This window comes from Phascolarctos cinereus, unplaced genomic scaffold (assembly GCF_003287225.1).
Source record: "Phascolarctos cinereus isolate Bilbo 61053 unplaced genomic scaffold, phaCin_HiC Scaffold_9;HRSCAF=440, whole genome shotgun sequence".
Taxonomy (NCBI): Eukaryota; Metazoa; Chordata; class Mammalia; order Diprotodontia; family Phascolarctidae; genus Phascolarctos; species Phascolarctos cinereus.
Window position 1 is genome coordinate 200,994,191 of NW_027556402.1, and position 20,998 is coordinate 201,015,188.

At 39.2% G+C, this 20,998-nt stretch overlaps 1 protein-coding gene and 1 pseudogene across 3 annotated transcripts in view; one reads left to right on the forward strand and one right to left on the reverse strand.

Moving 5' to 3' along the window:
- Positions 1-20,998, reverse strand: part of MAEA (macrophage erythroblast attacher, E3 ubiquitin ligase) — a 141,345-nt gene that overhangs the window by 111,077 nt on the left and 9,270 nt on the right. For all 3 annotated transcript variants that reach the window (XM_078148745.1, XM_020992257.2, XM_020992258.2), the window contains exon 2: positions 923-1,105. In XM_078148745.1, coding sequence (XP_078004871.1) covers positions 923-1,105 — 183 coding nt within the window. The remainder of the gene's footprint in view (positions 1-922; positions 1,106-20,998) is intronic.
- On the forward strand, positions 9,514-10,316 carry LOC110212256 (ribosome-recycling factor, mitochondrial pseudogene; annotated as a pseudogene).

Here is a 20,998-nt window from a genome sequence, read left to right on the forward strand (position 1 = left end):
TGGACAAATTAAATCCTTGGTAGGTTCAAAAACTTCTACCAAAAAAGAAAAAGCAAAAAAAAAAAACCCCAAAAAACCCCACAAAAAAACTTCTTAACATTGTTACTAATTCACTGTTCATCAGGAACACAGAAAAAGATTAAATTTTTAATATTTCTAGTAATTTATGAAGTACTCTGCTTCTTTCATTAGAAGAAACTTTGTGCCATGGTGGCAAGAGCACTGGACTTATAGTCATAGGACCTGGGTCCAAGTTCTGGCTTTGAGAACCTAGAAGCCCTTCATGACACATTTGGCATCCTCTAAAGCTACCACACATCCTAGACAAGCAGAAAACAGCAAAAAATTATTCTCTTAAAGCTATAATTTAAAACTATAAAACATACTGAAATCCATCTGGTTCTTCTATCTTAATAGATACAGATCTGACCTGTCTACTACATGTACATGTATGGATACACTAGTCATGACATTTCAGCAGGCTGACAGATGCCTTTAAAAATGCATATACAATATACAACTATATTAATTCTTTGGCAACTATATTAATTCTTTGGAACTGAGGGGTTTTTTTTACTGTAAGAGTTCATAAATTAAATCCAAGACTACATAATAGAAGGTGCCACTTCTCCATTATTTCATCTTGCAAACAAATCCACAAAAAATTGCAATGTGGTTCTAGGATACAGACTCCTTCACCCCCAATTATGGCTTATATAAAAGGGGAGCATAGCATATAAATAATGCTGTTTTTTTCCAGTGTATCGCTATGTAAATTCATCCTTTTGAGGAAAATTTATATTAAGGATTCAGCAAATTTTATTTTTGTGAGGGGGAAGGGGAGTTGCATAAATTTAGGCTTAAATATAAATAGTATGTCATGTGAAAATATTCCACCAAAAAATACTGAAACAGCACTTACCTTTCTCTTGAGGACACTTAACTTTTCAACTACTCCGTCAAGGAGACTAACAACTGAATCGACAGCAGGACAACTGCTCAGTGTTTTTTCTAATTCTGCAACTACCATGGTGACGTGACTAGTCTCTCGGTCAATGTTTTTCTGTGCAGCTCGAAAACGCTTGTTCAGTGTTTCATAGGGTACCTAAAAAAAGTTACACAAAATAGTAAATTATAAGCCAATGGGACTGAAGTAAATTTTATGAAACAAGACATCTAGACTAGATAAATCTCCATCAGAACCAACTTTTTTTTGTGGCAAAAAAACAATACAGAATCCGATTGTCGGAAGGGATCTCAAAGGGCATCTTGTTCAAAATGTGCCTTTACAGGAATCCTTGAGGTATTCTATCTCAATCTGCTCACTCTCACCTCCTTTACTGACACAGATCATATCCCACAAATGGAATGTATTTCCTTTTTTTTTCCCTCCTATTTTTTACCTGTTGATCTCAATGGTAGTATTTTATTTTTTTCAATTATATGTAAAGACAACTTTTAGCATTCACTTTTTACAAGATTCTGAGTTCCAAATTTTTCTCCCTCTCTGCCTCCCCTCCTCCCTCCTCCTAAAATGGTAGGCAATTTGATATAGGCTATATATGTGCAATCATGTAAAATGTATTTCCATATTAGTCACAGTTTTATGAAAGAAGGAACAGACCAAAAGGAAAAAAATCCACCAAAAAATAAAGTGAAAATAGTATGCTTTGATTTGCATTCAGAGTCCACCAATTTTTTATCTGAATACGGATAGCATTTTCCATCCTGAGTTTTCTGTAGCTGTCTTGGATCACTGTACTGCTGAGAAGAGCTAAGTCATTCATAATAGATCATCAGAGTGTTGCTATTACTGTGTACGAGGTTTTCCTAATTCTGCTCATTTCTCTTTGCTTCATACATGTCTTTCCAGGTTTTTCTGAAATCTGCCTGCTCATTATTTCTTACAGCACAATAGTATTCCATTACATTCATATACCACAATTTGTTCAGCCATTCCCCAACTGATGGGCATCCCCTCAATTTCCAATATTTTGCTACCACAAAAAAAGTTGCTATAAATATTTTTGCACATGTAGGTCCTTTTCTCTTTTTTATGATCTCTTTGGGATATAGACCTAGTAATGGTATTGCTGGATCAAAGGATACTAATAGTTTGATTGCCCTTTGGGCATAGTTCCAAATTGCTCTTCAGAACGGTTGGATTAGTTCACAACTCCACCAATAGTGCGTTAGTGTCCCAATTTCCTGGAATGTATTTTCACCCTTCTTCATTTGTGTCTGTTAAAAATCCTATTCTTCCTTCAGGGCTCAACTTGGATGTTACATCCTCCAAGATTTAGGCCTTCTTTAATCACATTCACCTGAAAGTATTCTCTTTCTCCTCCAGTTTTCCTAGAGTATTCTGTTGGAATTCTCTGTCTCCCCTAACACACTATATTATTATATCTCCCTACCATACTCTACAATCTATCATATTTGTGTACATACAGAAGTATTATGTCAACTTCAGTCCCTCCAAAACACACCTGAAAACCAGATACAAAATATCTAATTTTTTCTTCAAAGTTAACAATACAATTACCTTTCTATTTCCTGGATTAATGGAGTAAGAGTATAAGTAATAAAAGAATCTAAAAACACTCACTTTAGGATTCTAACTTTACTGTTACACTTGAACGTGGGTGGGTGTGGCACTGTAAGAACTCATACAACAGCTCCCACACTCAGGTACAAGTCTTTACCCTTCCTCAATTTTAAACCCTGACTGCTGATGGTTCCAAGACTACAGAAAGTCAGAGTTTCCTCTTGTTCCAACACCATGACAATAGAAGAGTAAATGGCACTTTCAGATAATAATTCCCACATTTTTGCCTTAAGTTGTAAGTAGTTTGAATAACTTTAAAAGAAATAAAAAAGCCTTTAACTGACACACGTATGGCGCTTTCACTACTTTACTTCTGCCACCAAGGAACATCCCGGGGTGGTCCTACCACACCCCCATGTCAGAGCAGTGACGGCGTTATCTTATGCCCTCTATGAAAGCGCTGCTCTAGTGACTCTGTGTCAACAGCGTCCGAGCTCTGGCAGGTTATACCAGGTGAGGTATGCGGGTTCATGGGCTGTACCTGCTGCCCAAGACAGCCTCAAAGTCTGGAGAGGGATTCATCATCTGCTGAGTGTGTGACCATCAGCTGATTCACACCCGAGAGGCAGCTCATCATCACCCGAGGATTAAGGGCCTACCAGTGCCAACGGCTGTACTCGGCACTAGGATAAAGACACGATACAAACTGCCTCAGGCTTGCGCTTCTACCTTCTGCTTTTGCAGGGACGGTAGCGGAGTGGCAGAGGCGATGGTGCTATCAAGCAACTAAAATAAAACGGCATCTCCCAACCTTCTGTTAGCAATCTATTAAAAACAAAAGTTTTAAGTGACAAGTATGATCAATCAGAATCACTATTAAGTTGTTGTACATAACTCTTTGGGGGTAAATGTGCTCAACCAACCATTTATTACATTTGGAGGTGGGGTGGAATACTTTTTCCAAAGTGTATTCTCAGAAACCACAATGAGGAACAGCCAGTGAAAATGCACAAAGTCTGTAGATAGAACACCTTTTGCAAAGCACAGCAAGGCGGCCAGTGTCACTGGTTCAGAGAGTACAAAGAGGAGAGAAAAGTGTGAAAAGACTGGAAAGGTAAGAAGGGGTAGGTTGTAAAGAGTTTTAAAAGCCAAACAGAGAATCTCACATTTGGAGTTCATTGAACAGTGAGGTAACGTGGTCAGATCCACAGTTTAGGAAGACCACTCTGGCAGTCCAGTGGAGGATGGACCGTAGTGTAAAGTGACTTGGGACTGGGAGACCAACCAGCAGGCTACTGTAATAGTCCAGACATGAGGCGACAACTGCCTGTCCCTTGCTAGTGGCTGCATCAGACGAAAGAAGTAGATATATGACAGATGTTTTGAAGAGAGAAGTGAGGACTTAACAACAGACTGGATATGAGAGTGAGCCAGAGTGAGGAAGCAATTATAAGTAGGTTATGGGCCTAGGTGAATGGGAGGATACTGGTACCTTTGACAATAATAGGATTTGAGGGTGGAGAAAGAAAAATAATGAGTTTAGTTTTGGACATGTTAAATTTAAGGTGTCTATGATACATCTGATTCAAGATGTCCAATAGGCAGTTGGAGATGATTAAGGCTTGACAAACAGAACTAAGAAACATCAGCATAGAGATAACAAGTGAATCCAAGGGGAAGGAGAAGCCAGAGGAAGTTTGAAGAGACACGAAACGGCTTGGAAAGGCCACTGTCATGACTGGGAAAATCAACTGATTAGGAAGGTATAATGATTGCCTTGCTGCAATGCAGGTCCACTTAAGAATATGTAACATAGATTTGTAGCAGAACCAGTGAGTGAGAACAATTTCACAATTTTCTCCAACTACATTCAGCAGCAGATGGTTAGAGTAATCTAAAGTTAAGGACTGGTAAGGCTTGGCAGGCCAATGGGGCAAGGGATTAATGAATAGATGCTAATGTAGAGTTGGACTGTTTCACCAAGGGATTAGGATAAGGAAATAAGAGCACAGCTTATGTAGGTCCAATGATCTACAAAAGAACTGAAAAGTAGAGGGACTAAGGTGACAATGAGGATCAGCAACAGGACTAGAGGTCATAAGACCATGGGAAAGATTTAGCATTCAAAGATTATGGTCAGATAAAGGAATTCTGGAGTTCATAAACATGGAAGTGGGACACTTGTGGGTGATGGATCAGATCACAGGCATAACCATCTCTGTGGGTAGCTGAGGTAGAGAAGGTCATGAGAAATAAGGAAATGGAAAGTTAAGTGTTTGAGGGAGTATCGATATGCAAGCTGAATTGCCCTAGTGTGAGGATGGGAGTTGGGGAGGAAAAACTGTGAGCCAGGCACTGAACTCATTGAGAACAGAGGTTCTTAGTGCTGGCTAGAGAACAGCTACCAGACTCTTGACTGGGTGATTAATATGAATTGAATGAATCTCAAAGGAAGAGAGGTTACTACAGAGTGATGGTGGCTAAGTGAGGGTCTGGAAGTATAAGAGGGAGAAAGGAATATTTGGACACCCCCACCACAACCAGCAAGCTGGAAAATATAAAAGAAAGCACAGATGGTTTTGGAAAAGGGGGGCAAGGATGCTGTGCCACCAGAAGAGAGTCAGGTCTCAGGAAGTGCTCCAAGACGGATAGCATAAAACCTTCTAGAAAGCACAGTGGGAGGGGTGAATAAATATGAAACGGGATGGGAATAAGAGACATACAAGTTTGAACCACCAGAAGACAAAAAAGAAGTTGCAGCCAAATAAAAGGATAGCTTATAAGTTTTCAGCATATAAGTGGGCAGAGTCTCACCTTAGGCTAAAGTACGATAATAACATTTCATGAGACATTTGGTCACCTCACCAAACAGTGCCTACAAGCATTAGTTAAAAAAAAAAAGTACTATGAAGACAATAATAGTAGCTGATGAACCAACATCTGTTGAAGAGGATGAAGTACAGAAATTCCATGAAGACTACAAGATTCTGCAAATAAATACATACACTAATACAGGGCGACTTCAACGTGGAGGTATTGAATCACACAAGTGAGAATGCTGAAAAAAGCTGAAAATATGGTTTGAGAGTAAGAAGTTAAAGAAGCCAAAAGCTTGCTGACTACTAAGAAGCATCACATCATATATAATGAATACTTTAAGAGGAAAATAAGAAAGAACTGGACATGCAATTACTGAATGATATAAAAAAGAAACACTGTTCCACAGGAAAGGGCTGATTACCAATGAGGAAGTCATTTCTGAATTACCTATTCAAGTGTGGTCAAATGACTGAATAATTAGAGTAAAGGTCAAAATAATCAAACTAGAAAAAAGGATAAAGACAAGACATTTGTATACTTCTTCAACAAGCCAAAAAATGGGAACGGAAAAATACTGATTCTAATAATCACCATTTCCTACAGAAATTTTACTGACATAAAGCAGTCACTATGCCCCAAGAATGAGACAAACAAAAGAGGTCAGAAACACTTCTATCCTTTCCAAGTAGAGAAGACTTGACAGCCAAGGACAATCATGAGACAGGATATAAACTCATTCACAGAACCTTTAAGAGGAACATGTTGGAAGATTATGAGAAGTATCAAAGAACAGCAAAGTAGAGTGGAGGAGAAAAATTTGTCTGCAGAAAGGTAGGTGCCGAGACTCATTTTAGCCAGATTATGCCCAAGAGCATTTGTAGACGAAACTGTATGGGAAAATATAAATAGATAAAATGGAGTTTTGCTTTGTTTTGTTTTTTAACCATTGAAGACAATGTAACTACCACATCTAGAATAATACCTTAGGACCAAATTTGTTTTATGAGGAAGTAGAAATGGCACTTAAGAAAAAGTTGAGAGGGGCAGCTAGGTGGCGCAGTGGATAGAGCTCTGGCCTTGGAGTCAGGAGGACCTGAATTCAAATTCGGTCTCAGATCAGATATTTGACACTTACTAGCTGTGTGACCCTGGGCAAGTCACTTAACCCCAACTGCCAAAAAAAAAAAAAGTTGAAAAGAGATACAGATCAAATACACATAGGAGAAATGATAATTTTGAAAGCATATTAATTTTCAGGAGATAGGAAGGGGAGATTCTAAATGATTACTCAAATCACAGGTGATATTATTACCAAAAGAGGCTTTTCAATCCATCTTAGATGAAGAGATCTCTTTCATAACATGTGTATGCATGGTTTTTCATAGGTTTTTCACACTGCCCCTTGGAGCAGACTACCTTTAGAGACAAGAATGACTAGATATTAGAGAACATGATATCCTTCTGTTGGTACTGTTTGTTGATTTAAAAAAACCAACAAAACATCTCATTTGGTGGAGTAAAATACTGACCTAACACTCTCCTCCAATAAGTTGTCTTCTCTGTTTATTGAGATCATAAAAGTGTGGAGAGGTAAGTAGGTAGCCTAAGAATAATGAAGGGCCTGGAAAGAAGAGGACTGTCACATGAGGGTGAAGGAAATAGAGATATTTAGCCCAGAGAAGAGAAGACTTAGTGGTGGTGGTGGCGGCAGTGGGTAGGTAAAATGTGCTGGCTGTCTTCAAGTATCTGAAGGTCTGTCACATGGAAGAGGAATCTTACTTCTTCAATGTGGTCCCAAATGGCAGAACTAGGAGCAACCAGTAGAAGAGAAGAGACTCTTTCCCTTCCTTTCCCTCTTCTTCCCTCTCTGACCTCCCTCCTTCCCTCCCTTCCTCCTTCTCATGAGACTGAAACTCTCCATTTTGTCTCAGCTGCAAGTGCAAGAGCTCCTGAAACATCCAATTTCCCTGTTATCAGTCTGGGAGTTCTGATCTGCTCCATTTCTGTCTTGGGATGGTTGGCTCCTCCTTCCTTACTGGAGGAGATTCATAGCTTGTTCAGCCATTCCCCAGTTGATGGGCACCTTTGTTTCCAGTGTTTTGCCACAGCAAAAAGTGCTGCTGAAAATACATATGGGGTTTTCTTCTTATCAATGAACTCTTTGGGGCATATGTCTTGTAATGGAATCTCTGGGATTAACAGATGTTTTTTAACAGAATGGGAGGATATTGTAATCATCAGAATCTGTCATCGAGTCAGCTTTCCTAGATCTTAATTCAATCATCACGTCTAGTCAATTTTATCTCCAAAATATCTCTTATATCTCAATCCCTCCTCCATACTTCCACTGCCACCAACCTAGTTCAGACTTCCCTTTACCTAGATCACTGTGAATAGCCCAACATGTATTTCCAACTCTATCCTCTCCTCCCCAATTCTTCTTTCACAATGTTGCCAAAGCTATGTTCCTCTCTGGTTGAAGGCTCACAGTGGCTCTTTACTGTTTAGCAAATATTTACAACTTCCTTATCCTGACATTCAAAGTCTTCCACAATTTTTCTAAAATCCTCTTTCAAAGCTTCATTTCATATTGCTCTTCACATAATCTATTTTTAGGGTCAAATTATATCACATACCATAGACACCATTTCTTCGACTTGACTTCTCTCTCTAGTCTTCCCATTTGCCACCTCTGCTAGCTAAAATACTTCTCTTCAAGATCCAAATGAGGTGTCACTTCTTCCATACAGCCTTCCTCTAATGCCCTAGGCTGATAAATACCACCCCCTCTTCAAAATTTTACTGCAATTTGTTTCTACCTCTTCTTGACACTTCCATCAAATACATAACTTCAAATATACAAACAAAAAAAGAAGGTAAAAAAAACTACAATAAAATTGAATTTCTGGCTTTTATAGCATTTAACAAAAAATACAATTAAATGTTAAATTAACATCAAACTTATTTGTTTACATATCCTCTCTCTTCCTTGTTCTGGGTAATTTATAGATTGTTACTGTTAATGTTACTTATATATTCTGTATATGTTGTTCTTTTGGTTCTACTTTTTTCTTCCCACTGTGCATCATTTCATGTCTTCCCATATTTTCTGTATTCATATTTGTACTTTATTAAGGAATGATAAAATTCTATTATATTAATCTACTATAATATTCAACCATTCCCCAAATGAATAGAAATCTGGGCTCTTTCAATTTCTGCCATTACAAATAACACTGCTAAAACATTTTGTACAAATAGCTCCTTCCCTTTCTCTCAATGACACTGACTGGTCCATTTAATGGAACAACTGGGTCCAAGGATACAAACACCTCTGTAATGGTTTATGTACTTCCATATTACTTTCCTAAAAGATCATGGCCATTGAAGTCCACCAGCAGTCTAGTAGTGTTTCCCCTTTGCTAAGGCAGCACCTAAGAGTTTTGTTGCAATTCTCTAATTTAAAAGTTTGAAAGCTTCCAGAGATACTGATAACTAGAGAACTATAAAAAAAAATTCCCTTTCTTCCACACTTCTCATGCTCTCACTGATATTCTAGATCAGAGTAAGAGTCTCTACTTTCACCTCAATGATAAAATTTTTTTTTGTTTTTTTTGGCAATTGGAGTTAAGTGACTTGACAGCTAGTAAGTGTCAAGTGTTTGGTCTGAGGCTGGATTTGAACTCAGGTCCTCCTGACTTCAGCACCAGTTCTCTATCCACTGCTCCACCTAGCTGCCCTGAATGGTAAATTCTTGAAAGGTGAAGAATGAAGGACAAACAACGACCTGTGAGTAGTATGGGCTGCCCAACTTGGGACCCATCCCACCAGTTCTAGTTGACTAACACAGTTCCTCACCCTCCCATCCCTCCTTCCCCTCTTGTTTCCTCCTTCTTCTCCCTCTGTCCAGATCTTTACCTGAGGGTGCTCTGCCCAAAGAAATGTAAATTTTGATCACTGAAACCTCGAAAAATATCTTGGGGGTCACAGGCCTGCGTTGATGACATGCAACCAGCACCGAAGCCCATTTCCCCGGCAGCGGAAGCCACAGCTGGAAAATCACTGAATGGAGGATGGACTGGAGTGGGGAGAGATCACCAGGCAGACAGACCTACCAGCAGGCTATTGCAGTAATCCAGGTGATTTCTCAAGGACTGTTTTGAACCATGGCTTTGGGACTAAGATGCTTTTGTTGGGTGCAGCCTGGGTTCTGCAACTCTCTTTCAGTCTTGACAAGGCCTGTTTCAGAAGTTAGGCTGAGGAATATGAGTGTGACCTGGAATGATTGCCAGCAATGCGGGGCCTATCTAACTGTGCCCATCTGACATTTTGCCACCAAGAAAGCCAAAGGTAAAGGGCATCCCCAACCCCGAGTCAACATTAATGCATCCTTGGTGGAGGACATAATCCGTCCGGAAGAGGTAAATGTGGAAATGAAGCCTGTGGTAGAAGCCCTTAAGGATAACTTCAACAAAAATCTCAATATAAGGACTTCTCCAGGGTCCCTGGATCACATAACTGTGACAACTGTGATGGGAAGTTTGCTCTAAATCAGATCGGCCAAATCTCCCTGAAATCGCCTCAGCTGATTTTAGTAAACATGACCAATTTCCCAGAGTGTACAGCTGCAGCTATCAAGGCCATAAGAGAAAGTGGAATGAATCTGAACCCAGAAGTCGATGGGACAGTAATTCGGGTGCTGATTCCCAAAGTTACAAGGGAACACAGAGAAATGCTGGTCAGGCTTGCAAAACAGAACACAAACAAGGCTAAGGAGGCCCTGAGGAAAGTGTGGACAAATGCAATGAATAAACTGAAGAAATCCAAGGTTACAGTGGCTGAAGATACAACTAAACTAACAGAGAAACAGATTGGACAAATGGCAGATGACACAGTGGCTGAGATGGACAAGCACTTGGCATCGAAGACCAAGGAACTCTTGGGATAAGAAGGAAACTCCCAATGAGGCCGGCTGTGGGAAGTCTGCAGAAGCAACAATGTCCTAGGCTGTACTTTAGGCTTTGGAGCAGTGCAGTTGATTGGATTCTACTCTCCTGTGCTTTTTGTATTACTTTTAGGAGATGTCCTTTTTGGATGTCTTATTCAAGCTAAAAGATCGTCTCCTGTCTCCAACCACAACATCAACTTGTATAGGACTGGACCATTATAACTCACAGATGATCTTAATGTGGAGTGGTTTTATGCTGGGCATGCCTCCACTAAGTAAATACTTGTTGTGAAATATACCCATACTAGGCTCGGTTTCCTTCATTTGATGTTCCTAAGGGAGCAAGAATATTAGTAAATGATGACCCTCTGTCTCCTCTCTGTCTGTGACCTTCTGTCTCTCTTTAAGTACTTCCTCAAGGAATCTTCACTGTGCTTATCTTCTTCCTTTCGATTGAGAAAGTGGGTGCATTTTGTACTACTAATTGCTCCTGAGGTTGAACTCCATGTTCACAGTTGGAAAACTTTACCTGTAATTGATAATCTGAAGCTAGGCCCCAATTTTAAATGCCTCTGTATTTTGCCTTTAGTGAGTTTTCATTGATGAATTAGGTCTAAATAAAATGAAATGAATAAAAACAAAACAAAACAAAAAAAAAAAAGAAAATATCTTGGGGTTTATGGGCCAGGTTTCTTTCTTAAAGACCATGCCTTAAACTCAGGGGGCCATCTCCAGTCATCCTGATCCATATCTTGCCACTGGACCCCGATGGCTCCAGAGGAAAAGTGAGGCTGGTGACTCACAGCACAGCCCTCCGTCACTTAAATCTAATTCACTTGCAAGTCAAGGCCATCTCCTTCATAACGCCATGGTCCTCTTCTGAGAAGGTAAGGACAAACAACAACAACGTAAAAGTACAGGTCTGATGATGTCATCCCATTCAGTAAACTTCAGGGACTCCCTATCATTGCCAGGATCAAATAAAAAATCCTGGCTGGCTTTTAAAACCTTTCATAAAACTCTGCCCCTTCCTACCTTTCCTATCTTCTTCTTCTCATTCTTCTCCACATATTCTACAAGCCAGTGACACTGGCCTTCTTTCTCTTCCTTGCACAAGATATTCCATCTCCACACTTTGGGCATTTTCACTGGCTGTTACCTATGCCTACAAAGCTCTCCTTCTTAGCTTCCTTCAAGTTTCAGCTAAAGTTCCAGCTTCTAAAAGAAGCGTTTTCCAGTCCTTTTTAATGCTAGAGCCTTTCCTCTGAGACTACCAATTTATCCTGTATATAACATGTTAGTGTGTGTTTGTCTCTCCCACTGTGAATTCCTTGACAGCAGAGACCATTTTTTGCCTTTCTCTGTATCCTTAGTACTTTGCACAGCGTCTGGCATAAAGGAGGTGCTTAATAAGCGCTACTTGATTATGACTGACTATGGCAATTTGCTTCTTAGGTAGCCTGGTGGGCCAACCTCCCAGAAGGTCACCATATTAGTTCTGGACTAAGTATGGACACCCCGAGCTCATGATCCACGGGCTTCAGCCTTCCAGTAGCAGGGAATCACATGTGTGTGTTACTATGTTCAGTCCTCAATTCAAATAACTCAATTTGTTATAGTTAAAGGCTGGAAATAAAGTCAATACTCACCAAAGGAGAATGAGAGAACTGTGGCATATGAATGTGATGAAATATTAGTGAACAATAAGAAACAATGAATTTGATGAATTCTAAGAAATGAGATCTATAGAAGTTACACAGAAACAAAAAAAGTACCAATTGTAATACATAAAGACAATAGTTTAACAGCAATTAATACATGCTATGAATACATAGCAAAGAAGATGAAAAGAATCATATAAATAAGAATGATATTGACATGTTCAAGATCATAACACTTCTCTTTTGAAATGTTAATCATTAATAGCATAAGTTTATGAACATGGTTTCAATTATTCATAAAATCACTTTGGTGTTTTTGTTTCATCTTGAATGTCTTAATTTTTTTTAATGCTTTTGTTTATACAGTATAATGCCATACTTGTTGATGAAAATTAAAATGAAAAAAGTTCTGGGTGTCAATTTTGTCACTTGGTGTAACTTGCTCTGGCCTCAGCTTCTTCATCTGTAAAATGAGGAATGTTGGACTAGATGACTTGAGTCTCCTATAGCTCAGGCTCTATGATAATGAGTTGTAAATTCAAGTAAACATTAAGGCTTAATGATAGAGCCATAGCATAGAAACAATTCTTCAAGCAAATGGATTCCTTCTACTGAAATAAACCATAGATGGATAAGAAAAAGTTCTCATATACTCCAAAATATTTATAACATTTTTTGTGACAGCAAAGAACAAAGTAGATGGTTATCAACTGGGGAATGGCTAAAATAAACTGTGGTAAAACGAACTGTGATACATGAATGTAATGGACTTTCCTGTATGAATGTAATTACTTTCCTGTAACAAATGATGTGTGTGATGAATACAGAGAAGGCTGGAAAGATCTATATGAAGATCTACATGCAGAATGAAGTAAGCAGAGCCAAGAAAACAATACACACAGTAATTACAACAATGTAAATGGAAAGAACGACACGTGATCAAAAAACTCAAAAGTAAATGTAACAAAATAATAAAGCTCAAGCAGGACTCAAATACAGAGAAATGAGAGGATATCCCCAACCTTCCCCTTTGTGGATGAGGGGGAAGAGAGGAAGGTCCACAGGTACTGCATATTCCACATGCCTTCAGACTTTTTCTATGTTATTGATCACTTGTGTTGATTTTTTTTTTCCTCTCTAAAAATAGTTTGATATGTGAAATGGCTGGGGTGGGGGAGAGGGGAGAGAATACCTGGGAGACTGTGGTGATGTAAGAAATAGAAAATATCAATAAAAACTAATTTAAAAAGAATAAGCCCTAGAGCATGTTCAGATATAGTAATACACAGCATAACGCCTTGAACACAGTGGATGCTTAAAAATGTTTGCTGATAAAGTATTTCAACTTTGTTTTCCCAGATTTTGACAGCATATGTTTGAACTGACTTTATATATTTGTATAGATGCATTCCTTTCCTGTTATTAAGTTCATGTCACTCTTCAGTAAACATATCGATTTTAAATAGTTATTCTGTCTCTAAACATATAGTGAAAGCTCCCCACCCCTCTAAACAGTATAGAAAATTGTTAAAGTATAGTATTTGTAACCAGAGCCCTGCCAATTTTTAAATAAATTAAACAACATTGGTAAAGGAGAAAATCTAGTAAACTGATGGGGAAAAAATTCAAGGATCGCTATCTTACTGTTAGATAGTATTTCTCTACACACCAGAACCATCTGATGGCATCATTCCCATATCAAAATAAACACAGCAGTATACCTCACTAACATGTACATAATTAAGAGTAGACAAGCTGAACCAGGGAACTGTCCATCTCATACAGTATTTAAAAGAATGTTTTACCACATGCAATTCTAATATATCTATCTAGTAGCTAATCAATTGCTGGCATATAGAGGACCTTCAATATTCACATTTATGAATCTAAACTACTTGGAACAGCTTACATTTTATAAACCATTTTACAAACTTTTTATTAGCAGATTAATAATTTGCCCAAAAATGATGATGCTTTTGCGGTATTTCTTTAGCAGACTATGGACTTCCTAGTCATTTTGTTCAGAAGATTATTTTGTTTTGTGTCCTTTTCTTCAGAGAAAGAGAGAGGCTAATTCAGTATCTACTAAGAAGTACTCTGTGGTGGCACAGCATAAGGGAAAGAGAGCTGGCCTCCGCCACGACATCTGGGTTGGAGTACTGTTTCCAACAGTAGTCCTGGGGAAGTCAGTGTCTCAGTACCCCCAGGTAATCGTCTAGGAAAGGGGTTCTTAATACAGCACAGGAATTGGTTTTCAAAAATAATTGAAAACTTGTTTCCTTTGTAACATTATGTAAAATGCATTCTGCATCTAAACACCTGATTCTGAGAGCAGGTCTCCAGGCTTCCTGTTACTTCAAAAGTGGTCTAGGGCACACACAAAAAATCCAGAAGTCCTGATCTAAGACAAAATTTTATCAGTCTTCATCTGTACTAGTAGATTCACCTCCCCCAGCACCTTCCATCCAGCAATACTATGTGACAAGAACTATTTTCGTCTTATGATACAAAGTCTAAGATGCAAACCATACCCTTAAGAATCTTAAAATAGAATTGGCAAAAAAGATACATATTCAAGAAATGTTAATTTTCACATGCTGTACATAGAAAATTTAAAAGGCCAACACGGTGCTTAAGCAAGCAGCACAAGTGTTCAAGAAAGAGATCCCGGAGCTGCCATGGTAAGGGAAAGCTCAGGAAAAAGATGGTGCTTCAACTGAGTCTTACAAGATGCAGATCAGTGGAAAAGGGGCCATGGAGTGGGGAGGGATACTCTATAAAAAGAACAAAAAGGGAACAGAGAAGGAGTGCAACAGAGTAGAGCAAGAGCACCAATCTTAGAGTCAGAAGACCTGGGCTCACATACCAGCTTTTATTAACATGCTCTGTTTATGAACAAGTGACTTCCTCCCCTGACCATCCTCAAGTTTTCTCATCTGTAAAATGGGTATAATGATACCTGTATTATCAACCTTACTGAATTGCTGTATGGAAAAGTACTTTATAAACATTAAAGTACTAGGTAAATGCAAGTTATAGTGTTATTTATGTGTTCAGGAGACAGTGAAGAGGCAAAACTGGCTGACTTACAGTTGGGCTGGTAAATACAGGAGCAGGGTAGGTGAGGATATCAGGCTGATAAGGAATTTGAACTTGATTCTGCAGGCAGTGAAGAATCAGTTTCTGTTCATGGGAACTGTGGGATTAACCTTGTCCTATCTGGTCCAGGAAGGAAGAATTAAGACTAATGGGGTGAATTTATTGGGAAGGCAATTTTTGCTGCTAAAAAAAAAAAGGAAACTCTTCTTAACAATCAGACCTTTTCAAAAATGAAGTGAGCAAATTTGTAAATGGATCTCCCTGTCCCTGGAGGTCTCCAAGGAGGCTAGAAGGCCCCTTGTTGTAGATGCAGCAGAATGTTTTAGGAATGGGTTAGACTAAATCGCCTGTGGGATTCTCGACAAATACAGGAGTCTACGATTTTAAGTGACAAAATAAAACTGTGTTTCAGAAAGATGAGTCTGACAGTAGTGTGCAGGATGAATGAAAGGGGGAAAGAGACCAATCAAGTGGTGCTAAACTTCAGCCCAGCCAAACTGCATCACAATGCGAAGCTAGTGCAGCAGCACGAATGAGACTATGGACATGAAATCAAGGCCACTTGCTTGCTTATCCTTGCTATCATCATCTCCTCCTAACCAAATCCCATGGAGACTAAATTTTAGTTCTCTTATTGCATAATTTAAATATAGATAGTGAGGCCCTGTAAAACGAAAATTAACTAGGAGCCAGACATTCTCCGTTCTAATCCTGGCTCCACCATTTTCCTGCTTTGGGACCCTGTGAACGCAACAAACTTCCCTTGGTCTCAGTTTCTTCATATGTAAAAAGGGAATAATTGATAGGACTAAATGAGAAGACATGCAAAAATACTTTAAAAATGTAAAATACTTTAAGGTATCTTTTTCATGTCAGAGGGCAGGCTGGTTTCCAAAGACCAGCTTTGTTCAACACAGTGAAGAGAGCTCCCTCATGAAGAGGTTTTCCACCACAGGATGAATTTTAGTGACAGCAACTCCTGAATCCTAAATCACATAAAAGGGTTGCTTCCATGGCTGTTTCACATGAAAGAAATTATAGATCCCTAATGGCTCTAAGTATTATTCAAGAATCCTGAAAAGTCTTGCTTCCTTCTGCTCCCCTTCTTGCCTCTCAGAAATTCTATAGGTTCTGGAGGGCCACCTATTTCTTAAGTGACAGAGTAATATTGAATGAATCTTGGGAAAAAAGAGATATCTGCACATCTTAAGGATTCAGAAAAATCAGTTTTCCTTGACTACAGGACAGTACAACAGAGACTAGGCACTGAGACTACCACATATGTTGGATGCCTTCAACCTGAGCCTCAAATCAGATTTTGTTCAATAAGTTATTTGAAGATTTGTGGGTTAATGAAGACAAAAGGCCTTCTCCCCTTCAGCATATATAGGCTAGCATTACCAACCATTTCTTCCTTCTTAAATAAAGCCTGAGAATGCAAATTTTTTTGGCTGAATTCCTCACTACTTTAGAGGCCTAATATTTCTTTAATCATGCAGACTGCTGACTGACGGCTTCCTAAAGTCTCAAGCAAAATAATATCGAGGTTAGGCCAAACATGTGCCATGAAGGACAGGAAGCCTGAAGGCACCTTTTCATTAGCATTCTTTCCATGCAAGAAGGAAGAGACTAAGAATCTTTGCCAGTCACACTAGCTCAGAGGAAGTTTTTGTGACAAGGATGAACGTAATGGGAGAATGAGAAATCCAGAAATATAAGCCCAGATCCATGAAATTATGAAAAAAGAGAGGAATGGGGAGAGGAACATGAACACCCAATGAAGTGCCTGGATTTGGAACCACAACAGCATGCCCTGCAGTTTTTGGATTATTAAAATGGGATTTGCATGAATTTTAGGCAATGTCATAGTCAATAAGCAGTTTTCCTTTGGTATGAAAATAGAAATAAAATGCTGATGGTCATTAAAATAGCAGTTCAGCACCTCTGTGACTTTTTTACATTTGACCTATACAGGAAGCAGTTATGATTCTTCAGTTGCATAAAATAAAATATATAAGATTATAAAAGAAGCCAAATTATATTGAAATAGTTATGAAATTATGTATTAAAAATAAAAACAGGTTTACAGCCCTCAAGTTAAGAAGCCTTGGTCTAGAAGTATGTCAGAGGTACACAGAAGGGACTTGCCCAGAGTTACACAGCTAGTGGGGGGTGAGGGGGCAGGGAACAGTTTGAAGGATGGTTTCCCTAACTCCACGAACTCTGGGAGACTACCTACTGTATCCCAGCGGTAAACAGAATTTTAGATACTAAGAGAAATAAGTTATCCAAATTAGTTTTTTAAGTTTCTCCAGATGTATACAAGACAAAGGGCTTTACCAGCTGTGCTACCAGTATTTTCTGTTGAGGATGGGTAACTATTTCAGCTTTCATTAGACTTTTTTTTCCTGGTAATATTCTAAGAAGTATATTTAATTAAATATTGCAGTCAATATTAAATTCAGGAAGTTTTTTTTTTTTAACATGCCCCTAGTATTTACAACAAAATAGGGATGCAAAGTGCAGCTAGGTGGCGCAGTGGATAGAGCACTGGCCCTGGATCCAGGAGGACCTGAGTTCAAATGCGACCTCAGACACATAATACTTACTAGCTGTGTGACCCTGGGCAAATCACTTAATCCCACTGCCTAGCTGAAAGAAAGAAAGAAAATAGGGATGCAGAATTTAAAAAAAATGCAGTAGTCCCCATGCGCAAAGAGCTTACATTCTAAGAGCATAGTGGGAAAATAGACAGATAAAGCAATATAAGGGAATTTTTGAACCCTAAAACTTCCCTTTCTGATCTTTAATCTTGCCTTTAGTTTCATACCCCCCTAAACCTATCCCTTTCCACTCCCTAGGCCATCACTCCTCTGGCCTCACTTTTTTCTCTTCATAATCTTAAACTTTTAATTGATCAGTTCAATTTTACACACACACACACCACACATATACTCATTCACCACTGATTCCTTTCCTTTCTTGTTTTATAGTAATTCTCTCTTGCTAATTCCCAACCCTGGATCACATGACCAACTCCTTTGACCACTTTACCCCCTAGCTGTACAACATAGTTGGAGGAAGACCAGAATTCTTGGTGAGGCCACTACAAATTCCTGTTATCTGATTTCAAATGGGTCCTTACTACTTACTGCCTGACAAAACTTTTCTCTTTCTCTTCTCATCTCAATCCCACATAATCCCCTCTCCCTTTTTAATATATGCCTTTTGTTATATTACAATCATTTCTGAAGATATCTCTATCATTTCTGACTATATCTTTAACCCATGAGCCTTCCCCTGCAACAAAGACTAAAATAGAATAAAAAAAAAAAGTTAAGCAAAATCAACACCCTGGCTATTTCTGGCAACATAAGCAGGGAGAGGTTCATTTTCTCAGGCCACACTTCCTAATCCCTTTTCTAACTTTCTACTTTGGTAAGAGAATTATCACTTTAGAGATGAAAGGGACCTTAGAGTTCATCTAATTCCCTCATTTTATAGAGGAAGGAATTTGGGCCCAAATATATCCAGCGATTCTTCAAGTTCATACTATAAGAAATTAGCAAAGTGTACTTGCAAATAGAGGCCCAAACTCCACCTTACTATTCTCACATTGGCTCTTAATAGAGGATATGTGCTCTTCTCTCCCTGCCCTCAAAATCCCTATGAAGAGTCTTCATCCTCTTTTCTTTTAATCTTTTCTCTAAGATCACTGACTCTGGGCTCAAATCCTGACACTCTTGCTTACTATTTGTGCGACCTTGGACAAGTCACTTAACCTCCCTTGGCTTCAGCTTCCTTACATGTAAAATGAGATTAGACTGGATGAACTCTAGATTTATAGTCCTATCATCTAAGGAAAAAAATAGCTCTTCTTGTCCAGGCCAACCTACTTTATTGGTTCCCTCTGTCTCATCCTCTCCAATACACCTAAGGAGCTTGCTTTATCTGTCACCCCCTTTCTCATCATCTTCAACTTTTCCCAAGCTCCTGCCTCTTTACAAACATGCTCATAAGCTTATGCTCCTTAAAACAAAATAAATAAAAAACACCCTGATTTGACCCTGACAAGCTTTCAAACTATTGACCTCCCTCCTCCTCTCTTTTTCCTTTCACTCCCAAACTTCCTGAAAGAATTATCAATGTCTGCTGCCACCATTTTCCCATGAACTACTCAATTCCTTACAATATATCTTTCCACCGACCACTTGACTGAAACAGTTTTCCAAGGCTACCAGTGATCTCTTAATTTCTAAATACAAAGGCTATTTCTCCATCTTTGATACTATAATCTGCTCTGACTTCTGGCTCTGCTTCTGCCTTTTGATACTGTTGACCCCTCTGTTCTCCCTTATCTTTGGAAACATAGCTCTTTCCTGCTTCTCTTCTGTGAAAGGCACCCCTACCTTTTCTAGTCACCTGGGTTCAAAACCATGGACTTAACCTTTCTTCCTCCTCCACTCCCCTTCCCTCTTAATCAGTTGCCAACCAAGCCTACTGTTCCACCTCCATTGCAGCTCTTCAATCCACTCACTTCCTTAACTCCATCTATATGACCTATACGACCTCTGAAATTGGCTATTTTAAGGTCTTCCTGCTTCCAATCTTTCTCCTCTCTGTTCCTCCTCCCCAAAGCTATCAGAATAAACTTCCTAAGGTTCAAGTCTGACCATGCCACCCCCCTACTAAAATACCTTCAGTGACTCCCCAAAGCCTCTGGGATAAAAATCCAAACTTCTTAGACTGGCATTTAAGGCCCTCTACAATCTGGCTTCTACCTATTTTTCTAGCCTCATTTCATACCATTCCCCACGATAAATTCTGCCCGCCAGCCGAACTGGCCTATTAGTTGTTTCCTGATCCTAACACTCCCAACTCTTGCATTCAGCTAGGTGCACTCCCATTCCTGGGACATATATACTCCTCCCTTATCCCTGCCTCTCAGAGTTCGTCTTTCTTCAAAGCTCAGGTCAGGTGCCACTGTCCTCCTAAAAAACTGTTCTAATCCTTTCCCACCCTCACCCACCCCCATGAAAATGTAAGCATTTGGAGGACAGAGACTTTCATTTGTGTCTTCACATTCCCAGGCAGCCCCAACTACAGTTCTTTGACTATAGGAGGGCACTTAATGTTTGCCAAATTGAATCTGAGGGAGAAAGAATACTAAAACTCAGGGGGAGGTCAGAAGGCTTCATGGAGGAGTAGCACTGGAACTGAACCTTGAAAGAAAACAAGGGTTCTGAAAGGAGGAGGGCATTTCAGGCAGCAGTGATGACGAATGTAAATACAGAGATGTATTGATAAGTTTGGGGAACACTGTACAGGCAGTTCAGTTTGGTGGGAGCTCTCTGTAGTTCCTGAAGGAGTTAGTACAAAATAAGGCTGGAAAAACAGGTTGGAGGCAGGCAGGAGGGTGCTTTTACAGACAGCCTTCAGTGTGCTCCAGCAGGTTCTTGAGCAGAGGAATAATAATGATGATGATGAACATTTATATATCACTTACTATGTGCCAAGCACTATACTAAGTGCTTTACAATTATTATTTCATTTTATCCTCACCTCAGTCCTAAGGTGGGTGCTAATTACTATCCTCATTTTACAGATGAGGCAAACAGCGACTAAGTGACTGCCCAGTTTCACAAAGTTACTAAGTGTCTGAGTCTGGATTTGAACTCAGTTCTTCCTGATTCCAAGATCTATCCACCTCCCTAGGAAGGTCACTTTGACAGCTGCGAGCTCCATAGGCAAACTGTTGCTAAAGCTTGTCAATTATCCCTCTAGATTAGAACATCTCTCCCATCCCCAATTCCTCCCACTCAAGAAGACCTTCATTCTCAGGGACTCCATCCTAATTCAGACATTTATCACCATTGTTTCAATAGATCATAAATCAGTCTTTGCATTTACAATGTTTCCCCA